General features: G+C 35.9%; 1 protein-coding gene across 2 annotated transcripts in view; it reads left to right on the top strand.

The window, feature by feature from the left end:
• Positions 1-26,978, top strand: part of CYTH3 (cytohesin 3) — a 52,912-nt gene extending 25,934 nt beyond the window's left edge. The window contains exons 2-13 of one of the 2 annotated variants that reach the window (XM_052773443.1): positions 756-838; positions 1,409-1,473; positions 1,901-1,967; positions 6,263-6,381; positions 10,183-10,263; positions 12,334-12,446; positions 13,951-14,099; positions 14,905-15,016; positions 22,283-22,359; positions 22,441-22,512; positions 22,645-22,799; positions 23,439-26,978. In XM_052773443.1, coding sequence (XP_052629403.1) covers positions 756-838; positions 1,409-1,473; positions 1,901-1,967; positions 6,263-6,381; positions 10,183-10,263; positions 12,334-12,446; positions 13,951-14,099; positions 14,905-15,016; positions 22,283-22,359; positions 22,441-22,512; positions 22,645-22,799; positions 23,439-23,511 — 1,166 coding nt within the window. In that variant the 3' untranslated portion in view covers positions 23,512-26,978. Of the gene's footprint in view, positions 1-610; positions 839-1,408; positions 1,474-1,900; positions 1,968-6,262; positions 6,382-10,182; positions 10,264-12,333; positions 12,447-13,950; positions 14,100-14,904; positions 15,017-22,282; positions 22,360-22,440; positions 22,513-22,644; positions 22,800-23,438 lie in introns of those variants that run through there. The other variant, XM_052773442.1, reaches the window with a different exon arrangement.
• The last annotated feature ends 316 nt before the right edge of the window (positions 26,979-27,294 follow it).

Below are 27,294 nucleotides of genomic sequence, written 5' to 3'. Positions count from 1 at the left end.
AGACCTAAAATTGACTTAAATACTTCAGGCTCACTTGAATGATGTTATACAAAAACATGCTTGTGATACACTATGTTAAATAACTGATTTTGACTGTGTATTTTTTTGTATATCTTACTGATGGAAAGTATTTGCTGTTAAGGATGTTAGTAGTATTGTACTTACCTGCAACTCTGCTCTACAAAGCAACAAGATGAAGGGGTACTGCTAAAATTCTGATGTCTGACATCGGCACCAGGATATGCATCTTGGGAATGAGTGGTATATAGCTTTGGCTTTTCTTTGACTTTTTTCCCTGAAAGATAGTCATGTCTTTTGAATCATAATTCATTTAAATGAAGAATTTTGGTCTGTTACTGAAATAATTGGAATTATATCAGTCTTGAATTTGACTTTGGCAATGAAGCTGTAGAGCCAAATCTTACCACGTATTACATAACAAGTTCCCTCCGATTGTCTAGCTTTCTTTTGAAAGATTGTTTCTGTCCATAGTCATTCATTCGATGACCTTACTTATGATTTTATAAAGTAGAATTCCGATAAATTAGGTTTTGGGGGATTTTTGTGGTTGGTTGGTGGGTTTTTTGTTTTCTTTTTCTCTTTTTTTTTTTTTTCTTTTCTGAAAATGATCCCAGCTAGAAAAAAATGTCCTGATGTTTCATGTAAACTTACTTTTCTTAATCAGGTTTATTCAGTTTTCTGTGATGAGGTATGTTTACAAATGCTAAAAGACTGTACATTTTGCTCTGTTCCAGTGCCTGATGACCTCTCCATAGAAGAAAGAGAAGAGCTTTTAAATATTCGTCGCAGGAAAAAAGAACTGATTGATGATATTGAGGTAATTGATTTATCTGTAAAGATCCCTAGAAGACTGCTTCAGTAGATTAAGTTACAGTAAGCTGCATACCTAGGTATGAATTCTAGGTAATGTTTTTAAAAGTATATAAATGGCTTAAGCTAAGTCTTACTAATAATGAACAGGATTTATGCATCATTTTTGTGCTTTTAAAAATGTTAATGTCTGTATTTATGTAATGCAATATGTGCATATGTACACATTTGATTTGTGTAATCAAGAGCTCATTAAATAGCAGATTTGCATACAGGATAGGAGTGAGTGAGAAATCTGGGTAAAGAAATCTTATACTGAAATTGGTAATGGCAATTTGGTCTTGATGCTCTGACATGAGCACACACTAGGAGTTCAGTTCCATGTGTTTAATAGTCATTCAGCTGTGGTAAAATCTTTAAGCTACATATCTAAGGAAGCCATAAGATTAATCACGTTTCTTCAGGTGACTAGAAAATGTTAGAAAATAAACCCTAATTGATCATATTAATATATGATAGATGATTTTAAAAACTGTTTTAATGTAGGTTAACATATTGTCCTTCCTTCTTTTGGCAGAGATTAAAGTTTGAAATTGCTGAGGTTATGACAGAAATTGATAATCTGACTAGTGTAGAAGAAAGGTAAGTAATGCTACGTTATGGACATGATTCAGTAAGACCTTGGAACAGGTCCTCCAGGGATAGCAAATAAATAGCTTTATTATGCTAAACAAACATTGGATCACCTTTATTCAGTCCGTTACAAAGTCTCTAAAGCCTGACTGTCCTGTCCAGGTGTGCCATTCGTTTGGATAGAGAATATGTTGGATAGAATGTAATATTCTAGACTGTCCAATTGATAATGATATAGTTCTCTGAAGATGCAATTACTTGAAAGAATTGAAAATAGTAACATGATTTTCCCCCTTATAAAAAGTGAATGTCTTGTTTTTGTAATAGAAAATACAAAGTAGCCGAAATACAAATTAAAGGAAGTGCCAGAAGTTGTTGTTTTTGTAAAAAAGTAACTGATAACTGGTTGTTGTTTCTTCTTTTTCTCCATCTGTAGCAAAACTACACAAAGAAATAAGCAAATAGCCATGGGAAGGAAGAAATTCAACATGGACCCTAAGAAGGTAGAACTTCTTTTTTTATTTCCCACTTGTCAGGAATCGGGTTCCTGCTTGTAAGAAGATCTATGACAAATAGTTTTCATAAGTCACATTTTCATAAAAAAACATTTCTGATAATATAAGTTCACAGGCCTTATTTGTATATCCTGTAACACACTGAACAGAGGGTTAAATTAGAACCAGTCATCTAGTCATTTACCATTCATGTGTGCTTTTTTCACTTAAGCAAACCTTTTTTGATAACGGAGGTTATTTATCAACAATCAAATATGCCAGATATTGATTGAGCTGGCTTGCAGAAAGATTATTTGTACCTGATAGAGGTGTTCTATGTTGATATGTCAAATATTATTCTAAAAATATTTTGATGTTTGGTTTTTAGTGAGGCCATACTTTTTTTTATGCCTTCCTATTTTTGTTTCTTCCAAAATACCTTTAACATGTTTTTTAATTTGTTCTCATATAGACTTTTATATTTGTATATCTAAATTCTGTTTGTGAAAAAGGCATGTATGAACATTCATATGTTTGTATACATATATACATATATATGTGTACCTGTATGACTTGTACAGGCGCCTGCAGGTAGAAACTTGATTACCAATTTCAAGAAGTCTACTGTGCATTTAGCCAAGAAGTAAAGTAGTTCACTTCTCTGCAGTGCCTCTACTTTTCTTTAATAATTGTTAATTTTCTTGAAAATTCAGGGACCTGCACATGCTCTTACAGACCTCTCCCAATATACTTAAAAGAGCCGCTTTGACATATTTGACCTTTAGCCTTTACTTTTCATTTTACATCTTCCTTGCTTTGTTTTATCTTTTGTTGTTTATAATTGAGATTCCATTTTGAATTTGTGAAGAGTATTCTTCAAGGTCTTTTTGGAAATTGTTTAGCATTTGTTTTTCTGTGTTCTTGACATGTTTTCTTTCCAATTGTATTGAATTCAGTTACATTTTGGTGGCTTTTCTGTAATGTTCCAAGTACAGTGATGGCTGCTATTCTTTAGGTTGTTTTCAATTTACCAGAAACACTCAAGTACTTTGAGATATAGAACCCTTTTTAAGCTACTGACCATGTCTTTTATTTTTATTTTTATTTTCCATTTTGTTGACTGTCTGACTTCAGTTCTGTTGAGGGCAGAATACCCCCAAATATCCTGATAGTTTGCTGTTGTCCTCCAGCTCTTTCATGTCCTAGAAGTTTGTGGCAAAGTTACAGGATGATGTCAGATGCTTTCATTCCAATGTTAACTATTTTTTGTTACTGTTCTTGTTGGGTGAAATTATTTCTATAAATAGATGCTGTGGCCACATTGCTACTGTAACATGATTTAAATGTGGTAAGCAGACTTACAGTAGTAATTTCTTAATAATGTCTATGAATCAGTGGTGGTCTGCAGTAGCTGGCTGCTCTAAAGCTACATCATCTTGTTGTTTGCAGCTGCTACTTTAAATTGCAGGCAGCTAAAATATATGTCCTTCTAATGTTGAGAGAATTAACTCGGGGTCATTGCAAAAGGGATGTTTTTCATTCATAAATGGGAGAGAAGATGGTCTCCTGAGTTAGGAATGTGAAAGAACTGGGGTAATAATACATATGCTCAATCCCCCAAGTTTTCTTCTTTAAAACCAAATAGCAGAGTTCTAATGTCTTCATATTAGCAGAAACACAGTGAGGTAATTTTGTTTTACCATATATATTTGAAGACCTTTACATATTCTAGTGTGTAACCAATATGCAGAGCAATTCTCTCTGCCCCCACCCAGAAAATCCTCATTCAAAATAGCTGTGTTTAACACAGTTACGTGATGTAATACCACATACCTTGCTGTTTGGATTTGGTTAGCTAGTGTGGGAAGGGCTATTAATGGTAAAGTTTGTAAAACATTTCAGCAATCCCTGTGCAGAGAACATAAAGCTGTGCTTGAAATTCTCGGCACTGGAAGTCAGTACTGCCTGCGTTAGGCCCAGAAAATGAATTCTCTGTGACAAAGGCAGGGTTTAAATAACGGCAAAATTTGTAATTAAGTTACTGTAAAAGCTATGAAATTCAAAGCAGATTCCATTGAACTGATTTAAAAAAACCCTGCGCAACATTTTTAGTGAATACTGAATATTTCTGTAGCCATGAATTTTGTGTGGGGAGGTCAAACTAGTACAGCTGTCTTCCATCTCCTATCAGTCTACAGAAAGAAAATTTGCATCAATACAGAAGATAGCATAGGAGTTGATGGGGATTTGGCTGACCTATTTTACCATTTATTCCAGACGCTGGAGTTGTTGTTGCAGACAAATTCCCTTTCCTGTCTATTTGACTTCTGGTTCTTTAACATCTTAAGAATAAACCAAACCAAACCAACCCCCCCCCCCCCCCAAAAAAAAACCAGGAAAAAAGAAAATCTAGAAAAAGGAAAATTAAATTGATTTTTGTAGCATGTTACAGTATCTGCTGCTTTGCACAGAAATTTGTTTTCCATGCTTCTAGTCATGTCCATTATCTTTTTCAGTAACTTGTACAACTTCTAAAAAACTATTCTGGTCAGTCTGTTTACACAAAGTGTGAATAATATGGTCCAGGTGTTGAACAAGGGTATCTGCAACTGCTGTTTCTGATGTTTGTTAGAAGGAAGGTTCTCTGTTGGTTGACAGAGCTGAGAAAGCTTTTTGAATAACTTGGTACGGGAAAAATCATTATGTTTCATAGTCAAATGAATTTTTTGTACAAATAGTTATCAAATAAGGTTTGAAGGGATCATTTCTGATGAAAGCTCAGCTATTTCTGCTTCAAGATAAAACGGATGCGTTCTTTGCAATGAAATCATGTCTGTTCTGAAATGACTTATAAAAATATTAAGTTGTCCGAGTCAGAATACCAGCCTGTCATTGAAATTAAGTTTTCAGATGATGATAAAATTGTTTTAAGAGAATTACATTCCAGAATTTTTAAAAAGATTCAAGCCCTTTAACATCACAGTTCATTTTCTTTGTTAAATTAGGTCAGAACATTGACTTTTTTTGTCAGGCAGGTAATGATTTCATTATACAAAACCAGAATCAACCAAACAGAGGGATAATTACTTTTTTGAATGTTACCGCAGGGCCTTCTATGCTATATAAAAAATAATGGAAGTTTTCTCAGTTGTAATGAAATAAAAAAGAAATATATTCCATTTGCAGGAATTGAAAAACTTCTAATATTTCTGAAATTATGGAATATTCTAGTAGGAAAGATTTTGAATAATTTATTAAGCTCTTCTGTACATATTTGGAATCTAAGACATTAAGGTTACTTACAGCTGCCATTCCTACTTTTCACTAGCATGCTGTTAACAGTTTTATGAAATCAGCAGGAATAGCAACATCTTTGTTGGGGTGTGTGGTGGGGAAAAAAAGAGCACTATCTCTTCATGACCTGCTGAGTGTTGGAATAACATCCCTTCCATCCTTTATGTAATCTTTATATAACTCTTAGTCTCCTTTCTTTACCGCTTTGCAGAAAGTTCTGTGGGCATCCCTAGAGTGTGCCAGTTATAGGGCCAGTAATTTATGGAGGCATAGGAGTCCAGGGGCTTGATCAAGTACCCACTGAGGGACAGGGTAAGACTTTCCTGGCTTTGATAGAAGCTCTGTGGTAGAAGCTTGACTGGTTCATAAACAGCCCTTTGTGAATAGTCTAGCTCAAGTCCTTTGTGAATAGTTTAGTTCCAGCACAACCAGAAGTCACTGGTAATCCCAGCGTCAGCATAAAGTCTTTTAAACTGGTTTCAGCACCTTCAGCCGTGACTTCTACTGCAAGTAGTGGCTTGATGTATTGGGTTGCGGTTTGTAGGTTATAACAGATGCTTTATTTTGTGTCATGGTGGTAATTAAGTTATTCCTACGTACCTCTTCGTTATATGATTTTACAGATTATGTCTCTGCAGACATTTATGCAGTATTGTGAACAGGCTAACTCACACATTAACTCCAAAGAGCAACGTGGAATCATTATTCAATTAATATTTGCTATTTCCATTGTTGAGGGATTCAGACTGCCACCCTGTACTTCTAGCCTTAAAAATGTGTTCTCATTTTAATCTTTAAACCAGTACTAAATATTTCTTATCTAACTGAAAAACATTTGTTTACCATTTCATTTAAAAAAATTTAAAAAATCTGTAGGCTAATGTAATACTTAATGTACTATCTATATGTCTGTGTCAGTATATTAATACCAAATATTATGAATGGTATTTACATAAATGCTTGTGGAAGAAAACATAACATTCCTTTTCCTCTGGAATTGCTCTTCCTAGGGAATACAGTTTCTGATAGAAAATGACCTCCTGCAGAACACTGCAGAAGACATTGCACAGTTCCTTTATAAAGGAGAAGGATTAAATAAAACGGTAATTGGAGATTACCTCGGTGAAAGGTAAAATAAAGATATTGAAACTTTGTTCTTGAGTTTACAAAGCATGCTTAAGGGTTTTGGTAGTTACCTTCCCCTTCACAGGCTGCGTGCGAGTGCTACTCTACTACTCTGAGATCTATAAAAGCTACAGGGGGAAGTAAAACCACTATGGTATTGTGATAGGTTTTTTTTTTTCTGTTAGGTGGTTGTTCTTTTTAAATGGGTACATTGTGGAATGATATTTAATTCATTGTAACTTACTATTTTGAGAAAATACCCTTAAATTTGGCTATAGTGGAGAATTTAATACTATAAACTTTTGGAATGTCTGAGAGTTGTATTGCAACAGTTCTGGTAACTCTTGATACTGTGCCCAGACAAGGAGTGATTACAATCACTAATAATTGGATAGTAAAGAAATTACTTATTAAAATCCGTAGTTCCTGGGACAATAGTTATAAGCGGGTTTTAGTGTTGTCTTCTTCCCTGCACACAGAGTTCCCATTAGTAAGTAGGCGTCTCAAAGGGCAGCTGCACCACATCTTTATCAGTCGTAGTACGATAAACATGCAACATGCATATTTATGCATACTGTTGCAAAACACAATCAAAATGCAAATTACTTCCATTGCTGTGCAACCCAGGAATCGATTTCGAAAAAGGCAGCAGAAAGAGACAGAAGTGAAGAGTGGGTTGGAGTATGTGTATCTACGTGCTTGCACATGTTCTGGTTCAGATGCCAGTTATGGAGGTTTAAAAGTTGACTCATTTAGGATATACTCCGGTAGTGATATGTTCTGGCAGATCCCTTTTGAGGCACCCATAATATGTTTACAGCATCAGCGGCTTAGTTTGTGCTCAGCAATTTCCTCCTGACTTTAATAGGTTTAATGGAAGTTTTCACGGTAATATGTACGTTTTGAAAATAGATCTTCGCTATGAAGTTTCTGTACAGTATATGTAGACATTTCAACAATTTTTATACGACAGCATTATGTTGTTTCTCTTCAATATTTGGGCAATCAGTATTATAAAATCACTTATATGTTAATGTCCATAATTGCAAAACTGTAACAAAGCTTGTATAAGGCAGTCTGTGTTTGTTTTTGAGAGCTGCGTTCTACCGTGGTGTTGCCTTCTGAAATACTTTTAGTTCTTCTACCCCTATTCCCAGAACCCCTGTACTCATGCAGAAGGGTCTTACCAATATGTCCAGTTGTCAGTAATATTCGTGTGACTATTTATGGGTTCACATTCAAAATTAAAAAATTTATTGCTCCTTCTTTTGCATCCCTGGCAGGGATGCTGCTGGGCAGCACTGTGGTCTAATCTGAAAAAACTGCAACGTTTCTTAATATTGAGTATGTATAGAGATAAATATGCAGTTCAATTATATCTTCTGAATTTTTCAAGACTTAAATACAGACAAACGTAGTGGTCATACTGAATAGCAAATTTGATCAGGAAATTTTGTATAAATCTATCAACTGGATAATAAAATCTTGGGAGAACTGAAAAAAATTAACATACTGCTCCTATTTTGCCACAAGGCTGAAACAACCTATCCATTTTAAGGAGCAGTTGAAGTCAAAAAGAAATTTAAAATTATTTTTTGTTTTAAAAGGAGCTTTTGTTTAATGTATCCAGTCAGTCTACTTTAATTGTTTTTTGCATGTTTCTTCATTTCTGTGAAGGGTGTAATTATTAATATGGTAATGGGAAAGCAAATGGTATTTCTGTCTTATTTTTTTTCTTCACTTAATATGAATTAGTAGTGGGAGGTGGAGGTGAAGAGATGACAATCTGATTTTCAGGAATGTGTATGGACACTTCAAGGTAGTCAGCTCTGGAATGGGGAATTAGTTCATCATACTCCTCTGAACTGCAACATCAATTTCCTAGAATCCTAATAATTTTGATTCATGTTCCTCTGAAAACAATGTATTAGGCCTTTAGGTCCTGGGGTAAAATAAATACCCTGGGATAAAATAAAATGTGATAATTGAGGTGGTCTTAAGCTGCTAGTTTTGCTTTTTGAATACCTCAGAAACAGGCTATTAAGTGATTTGTGCTATGCAAATGACAGCGCATATTATAGATGAGTTTTTGTTGAGTTATGTACTGTCTTTTATCAAGGCATTTGGAGTCTGAGGACTCTGACACTCCCTCTCAGGGGCCCATCATGAATTACTTCTGCATTCTAGCTAACTATAGCTGAAGACAAGACCAGGATAGTCAACAGAATGAGATATTTGTATAACATTCTACCATGAAGAGATACGTTTTAAATTGACTTCTATAGTGTTACAGCACTCAGCAAACTGAAAAAAAGTGAATGGTAAAATGGAACGAGATAATACCTAAAAATGTACAGTAAATAAGGGATGAATTACATCCTGTGAAAGATATAAGATTTCTTTATATGTGGGTAAGTCTTCATTTATTTTTTTTAAGTGGCTTCCTAGACTTTTTGTGATCTTTGGGTTGGGTCTTTGGAGCTGTACCCAGCACAAGTATCACTATTAATCCAGTCTACATTAAAACCTAGAGGAGCAAAAATTAGAGTATAAGGCTAATATGTGTTCTGAATTACTGCAGCTTTACGTACATATAAGCAAAATCAATATTTGGCTTAGAGTAACAAAGTACCTCTATTGACTGCTCTCTTTTATTATACTGTTATGCCACTTCACTGCACTGAAAAGTAGTCACACAGTTGAATTGTGCATTACTAGATTTCATGAGAATTGCTTCATTTTGCCTGAGAGCGCCGATGTGTTTTTCTATAAACAGTATAGGGACATCCTAATGAATGAATGGTTAGTTTTAAGGTATTCACTTGTGAGTGTTACAGGTTAGTCTGACTATGCAGTTAGTCAGTAATGCAACAGACAATTCTTGGTAGGTGCACACCTTTCCGTTTTCGGGTGGAGGCTGATATGCAACATTCTGTCTTGGTGATGTATTTAAAGCACACCCTGAGGATTATAAACCTTTACGCTTCTGGCATATGAAGTCAGTGATGGTGTAGACTAAATTCTGTCTGCATCCAAATAGTTTTGTGCTCATTAATGTTTAAATGTTACTTTTGCATTTAAACACCTTTATATCAAACAAAGAGTAATTTGGCTCCTGATTTACATAGCGATATAAAAGATAGGTGAGAGGAAGCCTGTTCAAAACCTATTCTGATTTTAGTAAACTCTTATTATAACGATTTTTGAGAATGGAGTAAGAATATACTACATACTAAGTAGCTCTTTTAAAAAACTGTTCTTTTTCTTAGGTACAACCAGTTGAAGCATTTCTATTCCTCATCTTTGTTCATAAATTAATATAGTGCTTTAATATTTTTCTGTTCTTAGAGGAAAAAATGGGATAATTTGTTTTTCATGTGTTGTATGGCTAAAGAAATTAATCTTATGTTAGCCGTTGTTTTAAGAGTTCATGTCACAATTTCTTCAAAAGACTTTTTACTGGATAAATTTATTGGGTATCATCCCATATCAAGGCAGGTACAGTAATAAAAAACATGAAGCAAAGACGACCAGGCCATTTTCAGGTGATTTAAATAAGCAGTGCTAAAATCGGTTCAAGTGTACTGGCTCTTGCTAACCTACCTTTTTAAGGCCAGCAAAAATGGGCAAAATACTAGTGTTAAATATTAAAATACCTCTCAAATAATTGTGTAAACTATTTCTGATGACTTGATTTGATCAGTATGATCATTTATTGCCTTGCTTATTCTTGAAAGCAGAGATAACTAACAAGCCTTTAAAGTTCAAAATTGTAATTGTCTATTTCCATTTTTGTCTTTCATAGAGATGAATTTAATATTAAAGTTCTTCAGGCTTTTGTTGAACTCCATGAGTTCGCTGATCTCAATCTTGTACAAGCCTTAAGGTGAGTAAATTCCTTCTTTTTTTTTTTTTTTGACCTGAGCTTCCTTTATCAAATTGCACGTTTGTATGAGTCACTGCGTTGATTTATTCGTCAGAAAGCTGATCTACAGCTCAGCACGATTATACGCATTACTGTGCAAGTTAGCAGACAGCTCTGTTTTAACCCTTCCAGTTGCTTGTCTGTGTGCTGCCTTTGAAGGTGAAAACTTTTAATTATTTCAGACAAATACAGACAACTAAAACATAGCTGTAACTCTTTGGTGTGTCTGCCATATGTGGACCTATGAAGATCTGTTTTATATCTTAGCACAGAGATTGGTAAAAAACCAAACCAACCCCTAACCCAAGCAAATAAATCATTTTCTTTGCTGCCATCTTCTTTCTCCTTTCCTTCCACCTCAACTTGTTCCTCTGGAATCCTGCTGATCATAATCAGTGATTATGTTCAATTACAAAGAGGTAAACTTTGAATCAAGTAATTTCCTTCTTCTTTCCTCAGTTTCCCACTTGTCATGTAAAAGAAAGTGTAACATCTTAGTATACTTTTTTGCCTTGCTGAGTGATCAAGTTCAGTTGATCTCTCTGGGATGCCAGCATACAGTGACCTTGTGAAGTCCTTCTCGTCTTGGTGGAAATCCATAATAGATCTAGCAAATTAAGTTGATTTAGACAGTTCTGCCAGTTTTGTTGCCACAAGTGGCTCCCTCCTGACACCAGATAAATTGAAATGTCTGTGTGATCCTTGTCTCTGGTGCAGTGCCTTGTGATATGGAGTCAGAACAGCTTTGCTATGGTTGAGTGATGTGGTGATGATAACTTGAGCTGCCTGAGGCTTGAGCTAAGGAGGCCTTTTCTCTGGCTGCTGAAGCTTGTCTGGGAGGCTTCATATTCCTGTCTCTTTTACCCAATTTAACGTTAGGTTTGACTTTATTCTTCCTTAGCAGCTGCTACTATTAAATGTTTGTATTTTGGTAGCTTACAAAATTCGTGATCTGGGTTGGAACCTTGCATGAGGTGAGTAAAAGACAGTACATAGAGCTGACAAACTAAAGACGGCCTGTGATACTTTAATATAATGCCCTAAAATGAAAACTGATGAAGATAGGAATAAATGGTTATTATTTTGGCACCTAGCTTACAGGGAATATTGAGAACTTGTTTTGCATGGCAGAGCATGTAACTTTGCTGGTTTAGATCCTGTTTTTAATTTAGATAATTCTTTTGCTAAGAAAGAAAAAAATAAATTATTAAATTCATTGGAGCTCTTTAGCACCACGGTGTGCCAAAAGTAAATTTATGAAGACTTCTGTCCTGTATGCATTCCAGTGTACCTATGTGTAGAAATAGTGAGTTCTGAATGTAAAAACTCTATTTCAGTTCATGCTGCTCAACAGGAGCACAGCTCTCCTGCATAGACTACAAAATTACTGAGGTTGTATCATGGGTCTTTATTTTTAAGATCTGGGTCTGATTCTTGTAGGGTGAACTTACACTAGACAGGCAGCACCTCTCTAAGCACTGGGTTTTTTCTTGTTGTTGATGCTATTTTTTAAATGTTTGAGGAGTTCAAGTAAAGATGTTAAGTGGTTTTCTATTCCTTGCTTCTCTCCCTTACCAGAAATATTTTATGTAATGCGTCTTTTTACATTGTAAGTAACATCTAGCTGAGTGTTTATTGCTTTTAGTAGCCAGGAAACCCAGGGAGGATTGAACTGATTGTTTCCCCATAGCATTCTCATGGCAAAAATGGGATGCATACAGAAAATTGTTTACTAGTCTGGAAGAAAGAGAGACTCTCAGAATATGAACTGCCATATTATCTTGCCTGATAGCATGCAGTGTTGCTGGCTGAATTACTGGGCTAGCCATCTGTGCATGTTGCTTTATAATAGCTCCTGACTTGTGTGTCGAGAGATTGAGAACATATTTCTAGGACATTTTATATAGACATTGCTGGTTGGGTTTTTCGTTTGTTTTGGTTTTGTTTTTTGTTTTGTTTCTGATTATTAGTAATACATGCTTAATATGTAAGTATTGGAATGAGTCTAACAACTCTTCTTCCCTTCTGTAGGCAGTTTCTGTGGAGCTTCAGACTCCCAGGAGAGGCTCAAAAAATTGATCGTATGATGGAAGCTTTTGCTTCACGCTATTGCCTTTGTAACCCAGGAGTCTTCCAGTCTACAGGTTAGTCACAGGAAAAAACAGGAGTTCTTAAGTATGTGTGTGTATGTGTGTGTGGTTGGTTTTTGGTTTTTTGGTTTTTTTTTTTTTTTTTTTGGATCATATATGTTCTTCTACATCTGATGCAAGGAGACAATGGCTAGTTTGGAAGTTCAGGATAAAATAATATGTGAAATGAGAAATTTCTGAGAACTGAGAAAATGCAACTGTCTAATCCTACACTTTGTTTCCAGGAGGTGCAACCTTATGGTCAGAATGCATTTCCATTTATAAAACTTGAGCATTAATATATATCTAAGCCAATTAAAGTATAAAACACACATTTAGAAATGTCGCCAAAGATTTTGGCTAGGAATTGGAAAAGTAAGATTCTCGGGGGCTTAAAGGCAGAAGAGACCAATAGGTTGGGTAGTGTCATCTGTCAGTCATAAGGACTTTACATCTCAGTATCTCTCTATCAAGTCCACCTGTGTATGGCTAGAGTATATTGTCTAGAAAGTCATCCTTTTTTGTTATGAAGACTGTATCCTTTCTCTTTAGCAGTCTGCTCAGCAATAATTTATCTCAGTTAGAAATGCACCTCAGTTTTCTGTTGAATTACTTGGTTTAGAATTACTCAAGTCATAAAAGCTAATAAAACTTTGTGATACTGCGCAGAACGCCCTAGCATTCTGGCATCGTTTGTCTGTTTAGTTATGAACACACATAGCTTGCTGTTGATCCCTTAGTTTGAGGAACAAATAGGCTAGGAAAAGGTTAATGTAAAGCAGGTCTTCGACAGCTAGAGAGGAAAATAATACTTACTGACAACAAAATGCTGAAGATGCAAACACATTTTTCCTCTGTGTAGCAGAGAGGTTTCCATCCTGCTTTTTCTTACATAGGATCTTGTACTTGAATTCTGGGAGAATTTACTGTAATCATAACCATGTCAAGAGGCATGATAAGATATTCTTTGTCATCTTTTGATATTATTCAGGGGTACTAGCCACCTCGTGTGTGCCAAGAAATTGAGTCAATGTCATTTTAATTCTGTTTAAATGCAGTTCAAATATTATTTTGAAGAGACTGGTTTTTTTCTCTTTGGAGAAAGCTTTAGCAGTACTTTGAGTAGGAGTCTGATTGACCAAATTTATTATAGGATCTACCAATATGATCTAGGCAAAATCTGTGTGCAGAGAACTTTTTGCCCAACAACACTTCAGTGTTTCAAGTGAAATGTTAATTTAGGGTGATAGCAATGATTTCGAAGAGTTTGAAAAAATTTTTTGATTTTCTTGTACTGTTTTTCCTCATACTGGCTTTTAATTTGAATTGTTACATGTTTTTTCTTCTTAGGCTTACTTCAACAGTTTAAAGAAAGATTTGAGACTTTGGTTTCCATGTATAGTGTTGAGGATTTTTTGACTACCTGCTTCTTTATCAGTCTGGATGAGCTATATATTCATTTTACAGGTTTGTGCCACAGCACACAGGAAGATAAATAATTTTTCAAATCTTATTTCAGATACATGCTATGTGCTTTCATTTGCGATCATTATGTTAAATACCAGTCTGCACAACCACAATGTAAGAGATAAACCAACAGTAGAGAGGTTTATTTCTATGAATCGTGGAATTAATGAAGGTGGAGACCTTCCAGAAGAATTACTACGGGTAAGTTAGACTGGGTAAGACAAGGCATTGCTTTATGTTTTTAATAGGAAACTTAGAACTGTGTACAACAGTTCTCGGGCAAATTTTTCAAGGGAAAGTAATAAGAACATTTTCTACCGTGCATAACCATACAGGTAGCTGAAAGAAGCATTTCCTGATACTCACAGTTGCTTTGAGCTAGTTCTCCCTATATTCAGTCTTTCGTTGAGGAGAGGAGATTCCAGAGAATACACTCTGTATATCTTTCAGTAGTTTGCTGATGGCAAAATTCTTGTGGAATTGCCTTCTTATGGAAAAAAAAGTGGTATTTCTGGATAAATCAGAGAAAGATGGAAAAAATAGTAAAAATTGTTGTTTCGTTATTCCCTCTCATTTCTTTCCATGTGTCTTGTGGAGCCTCCTCCTGTCCCTTGAGATATCAGTAAAAATACTTATTTCTCTAAGACAGTGTGATAGTCTAAAACCATTTTCTGAAAACCCAGATTAATTTGGCAAAACTGGTACTAAATGAGACCTTAAGCTGAAACCTTTGAAATACTGAATGCTGAAGTTAAAGAAAAAATGTCTTTGCTAGGAGTGCTTTTAAAATCTGTAAAAAGAGACACTTGTTTATAAATGAAGTAGTTTAAAATCATACTTAATCAAAGTAGTAAACAACGATTGAGAAGGAATGGTCCAGGATTTTATGGACAGTATTTCCTATGCTTTGTATACAAATAGTCTGAGAAGCAGTAAGATGTCCTTGTTGCATTCTGTGTTAGACATTTATTAATGAGGTCTTTTTCCTTTTTTTTTATTCTTCTAGAATTTATATGAAAGTATTAAGAATGAGCCGTTTAAAATTCCAGAGGATGATGGAAATGATCTAACGCATACATTTTTTAATCCAGATAGAGAAGGTTGGCTGCTGAAATTAGGTTAGTTATAAGGGCAGTTTTGCTGCTATATGTTTATTCGTTGTTAGCATGTTTGCTGCTTCTGTGTCTATCTGCTTTCTTGTGAAGGTAATAGGATTAACTTTGTAATTTGTATTTAAAAATGTATGAACCAAAATAAGTAACTCCTTTACATCTGAAGGTTGTTACTTCTTATTTTACATATCCAAATTAGCAATTTTGTTTCAAACTTTGGAGTTTTATTTCTGATACATGAGAAATAAAAACTCAGCAACAAAAAGGAAATGCGGTATGGTATTTACCACATGCTGTGACTGACAAATAACAACTGAATCTCCATAAGGTCATTTCAGAATACTGTGTGATATTTCAACACAGTTTTCTGTGTACAAAAAAGAAGGATTCCTCTTCAAATAGTTATTTTTGTATGTCTTTATTTTTCCACATTATTTGTGAGTTTCTCTTGGTTTGGTTTTGGCTATGATTTTTTAATGAGTGGTTTAAATGTGCCTTCTTGTTTTCCTTATGGCCTATGACCTATCACCTTTCTGTTCTGTGACTGGCTGTCTCTGCTTATTCTGCATTAGGAGGTACGTATCTGATTGCTTTCCAGTCCCCTCTTCTTCAGTTGCTCATTGTTTTATTTTCTTCCTCCTTCCTCCTGTTTTTTTCTTTTTTCTTTTTTTTTTTTTTTTAATCAGATTTATTCTAGCATTTTGCTTTTTCACTTAGTGTCACTAACAGTATCATCAGTGGTACTCTGAAAGACTGGCATGTCAGTGTCTAGCTCACATGCGAGTGTGTTCTGCAAAAGAAGAAAGTGTTTACATGTAAAGCAGAAGAATGAAGATGACTATTCAGCATACTTTTCTCGTTCACTGAAGAACATAACAAGGGAGGAATAATTTCTACCGAGAGAAAACGTCTTACTCTTGTAATGAAGTTCCAGAGCGATTTTGTTACTTGTACATCAATTATGTTAGATTATTGAAAGATTGATTACATTTGAACTACACATTTATAAAAGCTGTTCTTTTTCCTGCTTATTTTCCTTTTTAAATAACATATTTAGCTTACTTAACAGAATCTTAAATGAGCACCAAATTTAGGGTTGCAGAAACCTCTGGTAATTTGCAGTCTTCTAGCACTGCAAGATGGCCTCATTTACAGACTCTTTTAAAGTTGATGGGATTCACTTTTTCACTTGGGCTTAGGGATTTCTTTTCCTATATAAAAGAGACTGAAATTTTATTTTAACATTTGTTTTTCGATGAAATAAACCTCTTTTATATAAAACACCAGTGCACACTCCAATAGAGCCAGTTGTTGGTCACTTTAATGTATAACTGCTTGTTAAAGTAGAAGGAACTTTGCACTTGGAGAACGGTGACAAAAGTGTGAGAAGAGATGTGTGCTGGGGGGTGCACATGGTGGTGAGTATGGTGAAAGTAGAGCTTCGTTAGAGCCATGGGCCTGCTCTACTGATTGCACCTGGAAATTAGCAGTCATGCTAGTGCTGGAAGGAAATAGATGTGAAAAGGAAGCATTTGGAATTCATTCACATGCTCTCCGATGTCTCGTTCTGACCTCTGCGCTACAGATGCTATAGAGCTCTCTGTCTTTCTAACTACCAAAAAGCAAAGCTCTTGCTTTTTGACGTGCGTTGGCTCAGCTGGCGCAATTTCAAAGATGACTTTGCAGCTTTTCTCCATTTGTAGCATGAGGCGATAGCTATCTCAACAGAAAAGGCTTTCAAGATGATGTAGATAAAATGTGCTTTCTGGAGAAGAGGTTGGGTATAAGCCTGTGCTGTGCGTATTTCTCTCTGTGTCGCCAGTACTCTCTCATATACTTATACACATACCAAGTGCAAGCAAGAGTGTGAGTGTGTGTAGAGGAGTGACAACATCCCTTGTGGAAGAAACTGTCAATAAAAGACACATAAGAGATCAAATAAAAAAATAGAGGAACAAAGAAATGAAAGAAAAAAGGTGACAAAGTCAGTGAGAGCTGCCAGGTACTTCTGCATAATCCATCTCTGGCTCTGGCGCAAGGTCAATAAAACCAATTTTTCATTACGTACGATGTAGATGAGAGGCAGTGCACAGAAAACCCAATAGTAAAAGCATGTGTGAAACGGAAGGGTGTTGCACATAACACTCCCACGGCATGGGGGTTATTTGAATAAAGAAATGAAACATGTCCAGAAGCCTCCAGTGAATCAGCCTGTAAATGTGTGAAGCTATGCTTTGGGAAAGACTGCATTTTCTTCAGCAGACATGGACTGGTACAGACAAATCCATTTTGCTAGTTTAGATGTGTTGACCAGAAATAAGCCTGGCAATCTTTTTTTTTTTTTTTTTTTTAATTTTCTTTCTCTTCTTTCTTTCTTTCCTCTCCTTTGAGTTTCTTATTTGCTAGGAGGCTTAAACTGTATGTTGAGAGTGCTGTCTTGATCCACATTGTTCGCATTTTTACAGTCCTTTCTGCTGGGAAACACTTATTGTGAAATGGGTATGGTTTCCTTCAGTTCTGGAAGATGCTAGTATTAAAAGTTTCAGTGTTGTTGAAATGCTAAGGAGGCTCTATTCCTGCATGAGGGTTTAAGTGCTCAGTTGTGATAATATTTAAAAGTTGAAATAGAAAGTTTTATATAAAACTATAAATATGACTAAGACAACTCACAAACCCTGAGTATATCAAGACAGTATTTTGTATTTGGTATTTCTTTTAGTCAGCTCTTCCCATTTATCTGCTTGTGCCCCTCTTTTTAGTATTCCAGCTCACCGTATTGATTATCCTCTGGGCAGGAGATGGATATCATGAAACTTTCATATATTGTAAAATTCATTTGTGCTAAAGACTACCCTAGCTCTCTAGCCTGGCATTGGGTTTTAGAAAGCTGAGAGGGTGCAAAATGCTTTTGGAGACTTTGCTGTTCTGAATTGTTCAGAGGTGACTTTGTGTAATTCCGAGTGCCAAACCTAGCAGCCAGACAGAAATTCTGGGTTTATCTATCTAGACTCAGCTGGTGCCTTTATATAGACATCTTTATCTTGGTAAACCTAAATTATCATTCAGTTCTGCATTGTTTGAAGCATGGTGTAATGAAAATGAATGCTACGAGTAAAAACTGAAAGCTGCTGAGTGCTAATGAGTCCTCCCTTAAAGCAGCTTGAGACATTATGAGCTTTTAGATTTTTCTGTGTCATAATTATTAGTGGTGTTGGTACCATGAAATTTTCTGCCATCCACTTTAAGGTATTTTGAAATTGTTGTCTGTGCTCTCTGTCCTAATGCCCAAGTTATAATCATTTTGCACAGGGAGGAGTTTCCTTGCCTAAAACAGCTTTTTCTGGCAAATAGCTTGGTTTGCGTAATATTTTCTTCTAGTTAGAGGGAAACTGTGACATTATTCCACCAAACTGGAGAGGAAATTATTTGAGCCAGACACATGATCGTGTTAATTTTTTCTGCTAGTCAGGCAGTTACCGAGAGCTTGGAGATTGTCCAGAAGCTTTGTGTCCGGGCCCGTCCTGCCAGCGGTGCTTATTCCAGTGCATCTGTCCTTGAGAGGATGTCGTTTCTCTTCCCTAATCTGGGGCGACAGAATAGTGGTGGTTGATCAGGAAACTGGCACCTTCCGGTACCTGCTTGGCTCTTGTGGTAACTGATGCTCTTCTAGGTTGAGGCAGTTAATGTTGCGGTCGAGGGAAGCTTCTTTTTCAAAGAAACCCAAACTTTGATTCAGTCATCTGTGTAACTGTACAGTTCCTGAGTCTGTTCTGCCTAGTGGTATCTAAATGAACTGAGAAAAAAAAAAAAAACATTCTTGATGTGTGCGTCTCTCTTTCCCCTCTAAAACTTTATATAAATGTGCTGAAGATTTGGGTAGAATTTTCTAACTTGAGATATGTTGCTGCCTTTAGTCTTAAGGCCTTTCTTAATTTTGAAATTGGTGTATCCTAAGTCATTGCCAGCTGTTTTTCCCTTGAGTATAGGTGGTTTCTTTTACCTTGTTCTCTAGTTTGTACTTTGCCCAGAGTTGAAAAAATAATCCTATGTTGGGTTACATAGGTGAAGAGGGTTTTTATTCCTCTTTCTGTACATTTTGCCTTGTTGTGGCCTTTTGTAGCTTCTTTAGATTTTCACCTACAAGATACCATGCTGCTTTATTTTGTTGAGATGTCTTTGCATTTTAGTTCATCAGCTAGGTCTTTCAGAAGTACATGACATATGTCTCCATTTCTGTAAATGTTTATGGATTCATACTCTGATTTTCTTGATCCTCTTCTGCTAACTTAATTCCTTCAAGCGCTAATCTTTAAAAGGCTAGGAGCTGGAATAAGATATGAAGTATGGTACTAAACCCTTTGTTGTTGTTTTGTGAGCCTACAGCAATCTCGGCCAAGGAAAAGAATGTTTTGTTATCATGAGTTCTTACCCATTAATCTTGCATGGAGTGTTTACAGGCTACAAAGCCTTATCAATCAGCTGCTTTGGTTTCAGCCCATTGTAAAGGCATATTAAATGCATGTTATATGGTGACCCCTGCAAACTTGATGAGTACAGATTAGATTGCCTTTCAAGCTTTATTAGAGTTTCTGTGCCGTTTAACAGCTGCAACTAAGTAATGGGGTGGGGAGACAGAGACTTATAGGTGAGAATAGTTCCTTATCCCACAAAAAAAATCCTGCCTTGCTGCTTTTTTTCTGGAAAAGCAACTCATAGCTTGGTGGAGCAGGGACTTAGGATCTCTTTCCACGACTCATGTGAGTGCTGTAACCTGGTAAGCTACTGGCTGTTCTAGGGAGAAGGGAGCAGCAAGAGGGATGTTGTTGGAAATATTTAATCTTGTTTCTGGCTTCAACATCAGTACTGTCCTGGAGCTGGGAAATGTTTCATGACAAAAGCTTCATCAAAACTGCAGCATGATTACAAAAGGTTTCAGGTTTGAGAAATCTGGCTTTTTCCAAAGAGAGGGGATGTTGTCAGGAAAAATTTCAGCACACTTGACTGTCATCTACTACTTGGCACTTTGTATTGTTCTAGGAGGTGTGTGTTTTTAAGTTTGGTGTTTCTACCTTAAATTATAAGCAGGCCTTCTTTTGATACATGGTTATTACGTGATTATTTTTTTTATTGTGTTTTGACATGATATCATAGTTTATGAGAAACACTTTTGTTCAGTTTAAGTTGCCTCTGTGATAGTAACCTATTTGCCTGGTTTTTTTCATCCTCTCTCCTGATGAATTGTTTTTCTACTAGAACTGGGCAAGGAATGACATTAGATGCTAGCTGTTGTTACCTGTTAGCCTGAAAAACGCGGTGACAATTTTGTGCTGTAAAAATGTTAAATGATGTTAACCTGTTAACCTTAGAGAGCAGAACTTAAAGTCACAGCAATGAACATTGGGTTATATGAAAAAATGTCATGTTATGGCAATAGCAAGGACTGCCCTGGCAGTCATCTTGACTCTGCTGCTGCTTATTCATTGATCTGGAAGTGAGTCAAGTTAAAGTTCGTCAGTATTCCATTCCTAGCCCAAATACTTCCTGATACTTGAACAAGCTCTCAGTCAAGATGATGGGAATTTTTCTAGTGACTTACGTGCCAGTTTGAATGTTTCTACAATGCTTTATTTAAGGATCTGTCACAGTGGTTGTACTAAAATGCCACCAGTTCTTCCCTCACTGTCTCCAGTTCACTCAACCATTCATTCTGTCACGGCTTCTGCATCTTGCACTATTTTGCCTTCTCTTATTTCACCGCACCTGCTTGCAGATTAAATTTTTCTTAAGATATGTGTGTGTAGTGGAAACATAAAGTTTGAGTACATTGAACTTCGCAGTGTGTTAGCACTGGGTTATTGTGTAGGTCATGAAACCAAGCAAAAGGAAGACACGACATGCAATGTACTCGGTCTGCAATGCAAACACGTAGTAGGCTGGTATCAAGAAACTTCATTATATTCCTAGAATTGTTGTTTAATTTAATATGATTTGGATTTCTTTATTAAACAAAACCCCAGCTATCTCAAGTAGAACAAAAAGATGAAAAAATTATGCTCCTGTTTTAGATTTAGTTATATAACTTGGATTAAATTGGGGGTCTTGTGTGTATTAATGGTACTCTTTTATGCATGGGCGATCAATAGCAAGATCAACTATTTTGAAATGTTGGGTTCGTGAGATTACATCACTGCTGAATGGATGATGCACAGGTGGTGACATAATCCTGAAGTCAGATAACTATGGTGGAACTAAGCCTGTATATTAATAAGACGTGAGTGCTTTATCTACAGTTGTCTTTCCTGGAAATGAGTTTTAAAAATAATGTAATTGTGGATGCTAGACATGTTCTGAAGTAGCTGATGGCAGAAAACCAGCTGAAAGGCCCAAGACAATAATGTGTGTTTCTAAAAGGAACTGTTCTTTACAGTGTGACATTAGCAGGTGTAAGAAAGAGGAGCTTGGTGGTTGCTGTTGTTTAAACTGTTAATGCAGGAAAAATTGGCATTTTTGGAGCAGTAGCTATTTGTCAGGTGTACTCAATGATACGTTAACATGTTTTTTAAAATACTAAATGATGAAAAGGGACTAAAAATGGTACTTTTTGGCATAGGATTTGCTCCTTATTGATGACAAATCGTATTTGTTCTGCTAATAATGTTTATAAGCATCTTACGCACTTGATGTTAAATCTGAAAGTAGAGGTAGGTTCTTAATCATATGTATGGTCACGAGCGGAGTGAAAGGAAGGTGATAAAATGCCCTTAATTTTATCGATGGGACCCTTTCCTTGCACAAGACAGGCTATGGAGGGGGTTGGTCCTGTTGCTGGAACCCAGTTACTGGTTTTGCTGGTGATTGGCCTCCCTTTGCTGTAGCAGCACTGACTGCACTTCTGAGGGCTGTATAGTATTAATATTTTTGATGCAGTAAACAATTACGGTGGCATGGACAGAGGGAGCAGGTCTGACTGCTAAAGTATTGCATTCATTCTCTGTAAGAGAGGAGACATTCGCAGCTTTAAAGCATACGGTTTTTGTGGCTGGTTGATGACACCATAGTTAATGCTGTCTCAGGGGTTTGATCTTATTGATCTTTTTATGACACTTACAGTAACATGTTCCTTTAACCTCAGCTCATCTGTGCCTCATCCATTTACAGTTAGGTAATTAAGCCATATTTTGAAAAAACAAGCAAACCTAAATTACTTTCTTATCCATTGTTGAAGCCTTGACAGCAACACACGTTTAATTCAGCCATACCTTTTGATTGTAGGGGGAAGAGTAAAAACGTGGAAACGGAGATGGTTTATTCTGACTGATAATTGCCTGTATTACTTTGAATACACAACAGTGAGTATATATTACAGTGAACTTCATTTGTAATCAAGGTGTTTAAGTGGCTAATAATGTGATATTTTCCTAATTTTTTAGGACAAAGAACCTAGAGGAATTATTCCGTTAGAAAATCTTAGCATAAGAGAAGTTGAAGACCCTAGAAAACCAGTAAGATGTTTTCACAATATTTTTTTTAATGAAGATAAGTAAACCATATGGAACTTAAACGTAGTGTTCAGTGAAGATGTTTGTCAGCTTTGTTTTGTCTTTTAAATTTATTTCTTCATTTCTACCCTCCAGAACTGCTTTGAGCTCTATAACCCCAGTCATAAAGGTCAAGTAATTAAAGCATGTAAAACTGAAGCTGATGGTAGAGTGGTGGAAGGCAACCATGTAGTGTATAGAATATCTGCTCCCACCCCAGAAGAAAAGGAAGAGTGGATTAAATCTATCAAGTGAGTTTAAAGTCTTAAATGTCTTTCAGAAATGAAGTGTAAGCTCTTTTCGGAGTAAGATACTAAGAGAATTTGTATTCTAACTTGTTTAAAGAATTCTGATGTGGCAATGTTCTCTAAGATTAATGACAAACTACGTGGGGTTGATGGATCAAGATGCAAGTCTCCTGTTACTGTCTGGTCCTAAGGAAATAGTGCTACTAACGCAAATGAGGAAAATGTGGATTTAAAAAAAATTATTATTTTTTTTTTTAAGAAAATGTAAAGCCTTGTGTGAATCGTCTTTAACCCTAATTTTATTAGATTCTTACTTCACCTAATAATTAACTTTAGTGACATGTATCTTAAGCATGTTCACAGTGCCATTTTAAACTTTCACAGCTTGACTTTATCTTGGAAGTTTATAAAACAGACCCACACTTAAAGAAATAAATAATGGTCAAGATGAAGGTATGAAGTCTTAACAAATCACAACTGAATAACTTCTTTTTCTAAAGAAATATTTGTGATGCTTGGAAGTCAGCCATCCATTATCTTAAGAGCATGGATTCATCCACCGGGAAGAGAGAACAAAATAGTTTTAGTTTTCAAAAACAGATATTTGATAACCAAACTGATGATTCCTTTTTCCTCTTCTAGAGCAAGTATCAGCAGGGATCCCTTTTATGATATGCTGGCAACAAGGAAACGAAGAATTGCAAATAAGAAATAGAACATGATCAGCAACTTGTATACCTGCATCAACCTATAAATGAGCATACAGTTGAGTGATAATGTAAAAATTGGACAAAGTAAATGAAGACAATAACTGTAGATTTTATATATATACACTTTACTATGGCATAAAAACTTGGCAAGACCTTTCAGGGTAAATAGTTTTTGGCATGTAATTTGAAGTAAGCTTCAAATCCCAGAGGGTGATTATATTGGAACTTAATTCAACTGAAAACATGGAAGCCTTGTTTTCACTTATATTAGTTACAACTCCAGTTTACTTGGGTTGGGAGGGAAGGAAGTCGAGGCTAATAGTAAAATGTCCTTTACCTGTTATTCGAGCACATTTCCCATAAAAGGAGGAGTGATTATAAGACTTTCATCTCTCACTAAAATGCAGCACCAAAAGTGGAGTACAGCATGACCTAGCACTTAGTTTTTCTGTAAGCAGAAAACCACAATCTCAGTATCAGTTTTCAAGTCTTGTGTGTTTCACAGTAAATGAACAGCTGAGTGCAGCTTTCATTTAGGATTTGCTCTCCTACCTTTATGGAAATAGCTTTTCTTCTTCTTCAGAAATGCAACTCAGTGGTAGACTGGCAGCTACGTAGTTAACTAGTTGTGCCAAAGGGTTTGGTTGATATGCACTGAAATATATGCAGGTCCCAACAGCAAAGGTTTGAGTCTGTAGACATGACACTAATTACAGATGTGGTTTGATTATTTGCCAGTAGGCTAAAACTCATTCCTGTCTGCTCATACACTCTCAATAAGCAGTAGGATTTAATGACTGGTTTAATCTGCTTTTTATATAGTAACATCCTTCTTATGTTTTAGATATGTTGTAGTTTAATTAACACTAAGTTACTACTAAAGGAGTAAGATGACAGGGCTCGCATGAGTTTAGGCTTTGCATGTGAAAACACCCCCAAATAATTTCACATGCATTTAATGTGTTTAAAGGGAAAAACCAGGAAGGTGAAATCTTTCTGTAAGATACAGCCCTAGATGGTTAAGCAAGCAGGATTCATTCCTTTGCTTGATAACAAACTTTGGACATACAGAAAAGTTCAGTGTTTTTATTACATTCTTAAAGGCGATTTTTCAGATCTGTGCTTCAGCAGTTGAAATTGAAAAAATGAATAGACATCCTTATTTTTGCTTAAAAATTAAGATCTTACACATCGATTACCTAGTGCAACTAAACTCCTCCACAAGCATGTCTCTTTTTTTTCTTTTTTTTTTTTCTGTAAATTGTGGAAGATCTTTCTGTGGTCCTACAGATAGTCTTTCAGTAATGCGTAAACTGCTATGGTGGATTTTACTACAATGCTTTTCTATTGATAGCGCACCTACCATTCTTAAGGTAAAGCCCCTAATTCCAGAATGGGGGCAAAAAGTGGTTTTTTGGACCCTATTGCTTCTGTTAGTACTCAGCTTTTCACAAACTTGTCGAACCTGAGCCATGCCTACTGTGCCAATGAATGCTTTGAGACCCAGTACTTTGTCAAGGTAGTTTTGCTTGTTGGAGTTACAGAAGTATCTCTGGATACGTTATAGGGAAATGTGCTGCCCTTGCAAAACCACAGACTAAGTTGATCTGTTTCAAACCTCCTTTTAACTGTAAGGGAGAGTCTGTTTCATTGTTCCGTCTTACTAATTTGCCTAGTTTTGCATGGGGTGTCAGCCTGTGAATGTTTTGCTTTACTGCATGTTTGCAAGAAAGGCCGAGAGGAAAAGAACAAAGTAAACTTTTTTACACCTTAAATTTTCCCCAGAGTGTGTGGAATTGCAGTCTACTTGGATGAATGTTCAAATCCGAGTACTTTCAAGGGAGTAAAACTCAAGCAAAGGAGGTAGAATCCTTGAATAAGTATCAGTGTGGAGATATCTTTGCTTAATGGAACACACTTAAACTCTTTATAGAAACTACTTAAGTTGTATGTCCTATGTTTGCAAAGCAGCATGATTATAGAGCTGCTAACATCACTTGTTTTGAGTCTTCTGTTCCGCAACATCAAGTTTTGTTTCCAAGCAATGCATACATACATCAGTTTTAGCTTTGGACAAGTAGATTTGTAATGCTAATAGTGGTAAGCCAGAATCAGTGGTACTAATGAGCATAAAGGTGAAAAGCAGCAAAGAAAGTATTTCTGGAGAAATGTGAGATTACAAAAGCATTAATAGGCCATGAAGCACTTTTGTATCAATTCTTATCTTCTGAAATATCACCTTCAAGAAAATCTATTTATTTAACCAGGTGAGGATGTCTGCCTATAAGCATGAAGGAAATGCCTTGAGAGTTCACTTGCTGTATTTAGTTTGAGGTTCTTATATCCAGCAGAAATAACTATTTAGAGTAACATGTAACTGAGGATATTATAGCAGGAGATATATTATTTCTTAGCATTAAAATGCGACATCTTAAACAGCTATTTGTGGTGCTCAATATATCTATTTAATTTACCAAAGTGAATGGAATAGCATTCTTGTGTGTGATATTTGATTTCAAATGTTCTTTGTAACAGTATTAACAGGCAGTGAAACTGGCCCAAAATTTCCACTGGCCACGAGGCCAGTAAAACAAAGTGGCTTGTGAAAATTTTGGCCAAATCAGGTACTATCCACAAAGGTTAAGAAAAAACTCTCAACCTTTCCCTTCTTATTGGGCTTCAAGTCCAGCGGTAGCTACTAAGACTAGCTGCTAGGTGGCCTAAAGCAGTATCTGTTATGGTTTGGCCATGCTGAGGAAAAGTCCTCTGGGGTCAACAGACGTCTCCCTTCCTGTTGCACTGAAACTTGCGTAATTCTTCAGCTCTTTAACATTGCCCTTTACAGGGGCCAGCAAGAGCCAATACTGCTGCTGCCACGTGCATGGCTTCGCTCAGCGTCTAAACCATTTGGCCACTAATACCAGCCACGTTGCCAGTGCAATCTAGGGAGAGAACTGTATATAATACTTAAGCTCAGCTGGACTGACTTAAATTTTACAATATTCTGACAAAATAAGCTCTACGACACTTAACATTTTGAACTGTTTTAAACTGGTACAAAACTGAACCTTTGTAAACTGAGCAGCATTTATAATGCTTCATATATAAAAACAATGCATATTTTTAAAATTTATTACATATCTATGTAGATATGCTTGCTGGAAAAGCTAGGTCTGTTGTAGACCAAATGCTACAAATTAAGACTTGTGGCTTACCAGTTTCCTTTCTATATTTTCTTGGAAAATGTTTCTAGCTAGAGTTTAAATAAAAAATGTAAATACTGTACAGATATGTATTGATGAAAGTATTACTTGATGTACACAAGTGATTTGCATGACAAATACTCTGTATCAATCATTGTTAAAAATGTGATGTTCTATGTAAATCCACTGCAATATTAATGTTTTCAGTTATCATTAAGACCTGTTGCTTAAATCTGGAGATTTTCTCAAAAATAAAGTGTGAAACTATACTGTTGTATAGCTCCTCATTTACCAAGATAGATGGGAGGCAATTGCTGATTTTTTGGGGGTTTTTTTTTGAGATTAAGGTTCAATTTTACAGCATGTGTTACAACTGCTCTTGTAAGTAAAACGCTTCTTCTCCCTACCTTTAGGCATAGTAATTTAAATTATCAGGTTTAAATTTTCAGAGAGAAAAACCTTCAACTGCAAAATAGATTGTTTTGTAAAGTATGCTACAACTATGAGTGTTACTCCATTAAAAGGTGGTTTCCCTTGAGAGCCACCCTAAATTAAGAAGGTATTTTGTCAGTTCCCTTCTGTGAG

The sequence above is a fragment of the Harpia harpyja genome, chromosome 21 (genome assembly GCF_026419915.1).
Source record: "Harpia harpyja isolate bHarHar1 chromosome 21, bHarHar1 primary haplotype, whole genome shotgun sequence".
Lineage (NCBI taxonomy): Eukaryota > Metazoa > Chordata > Aves > Accipitriformes > Accipitridae > Harpia > Harpia harpyja.
Note: the sequence above shows the minus strand (reverse complement) of the source record. Positions and strands in the feature narration are given on the sequence as shown.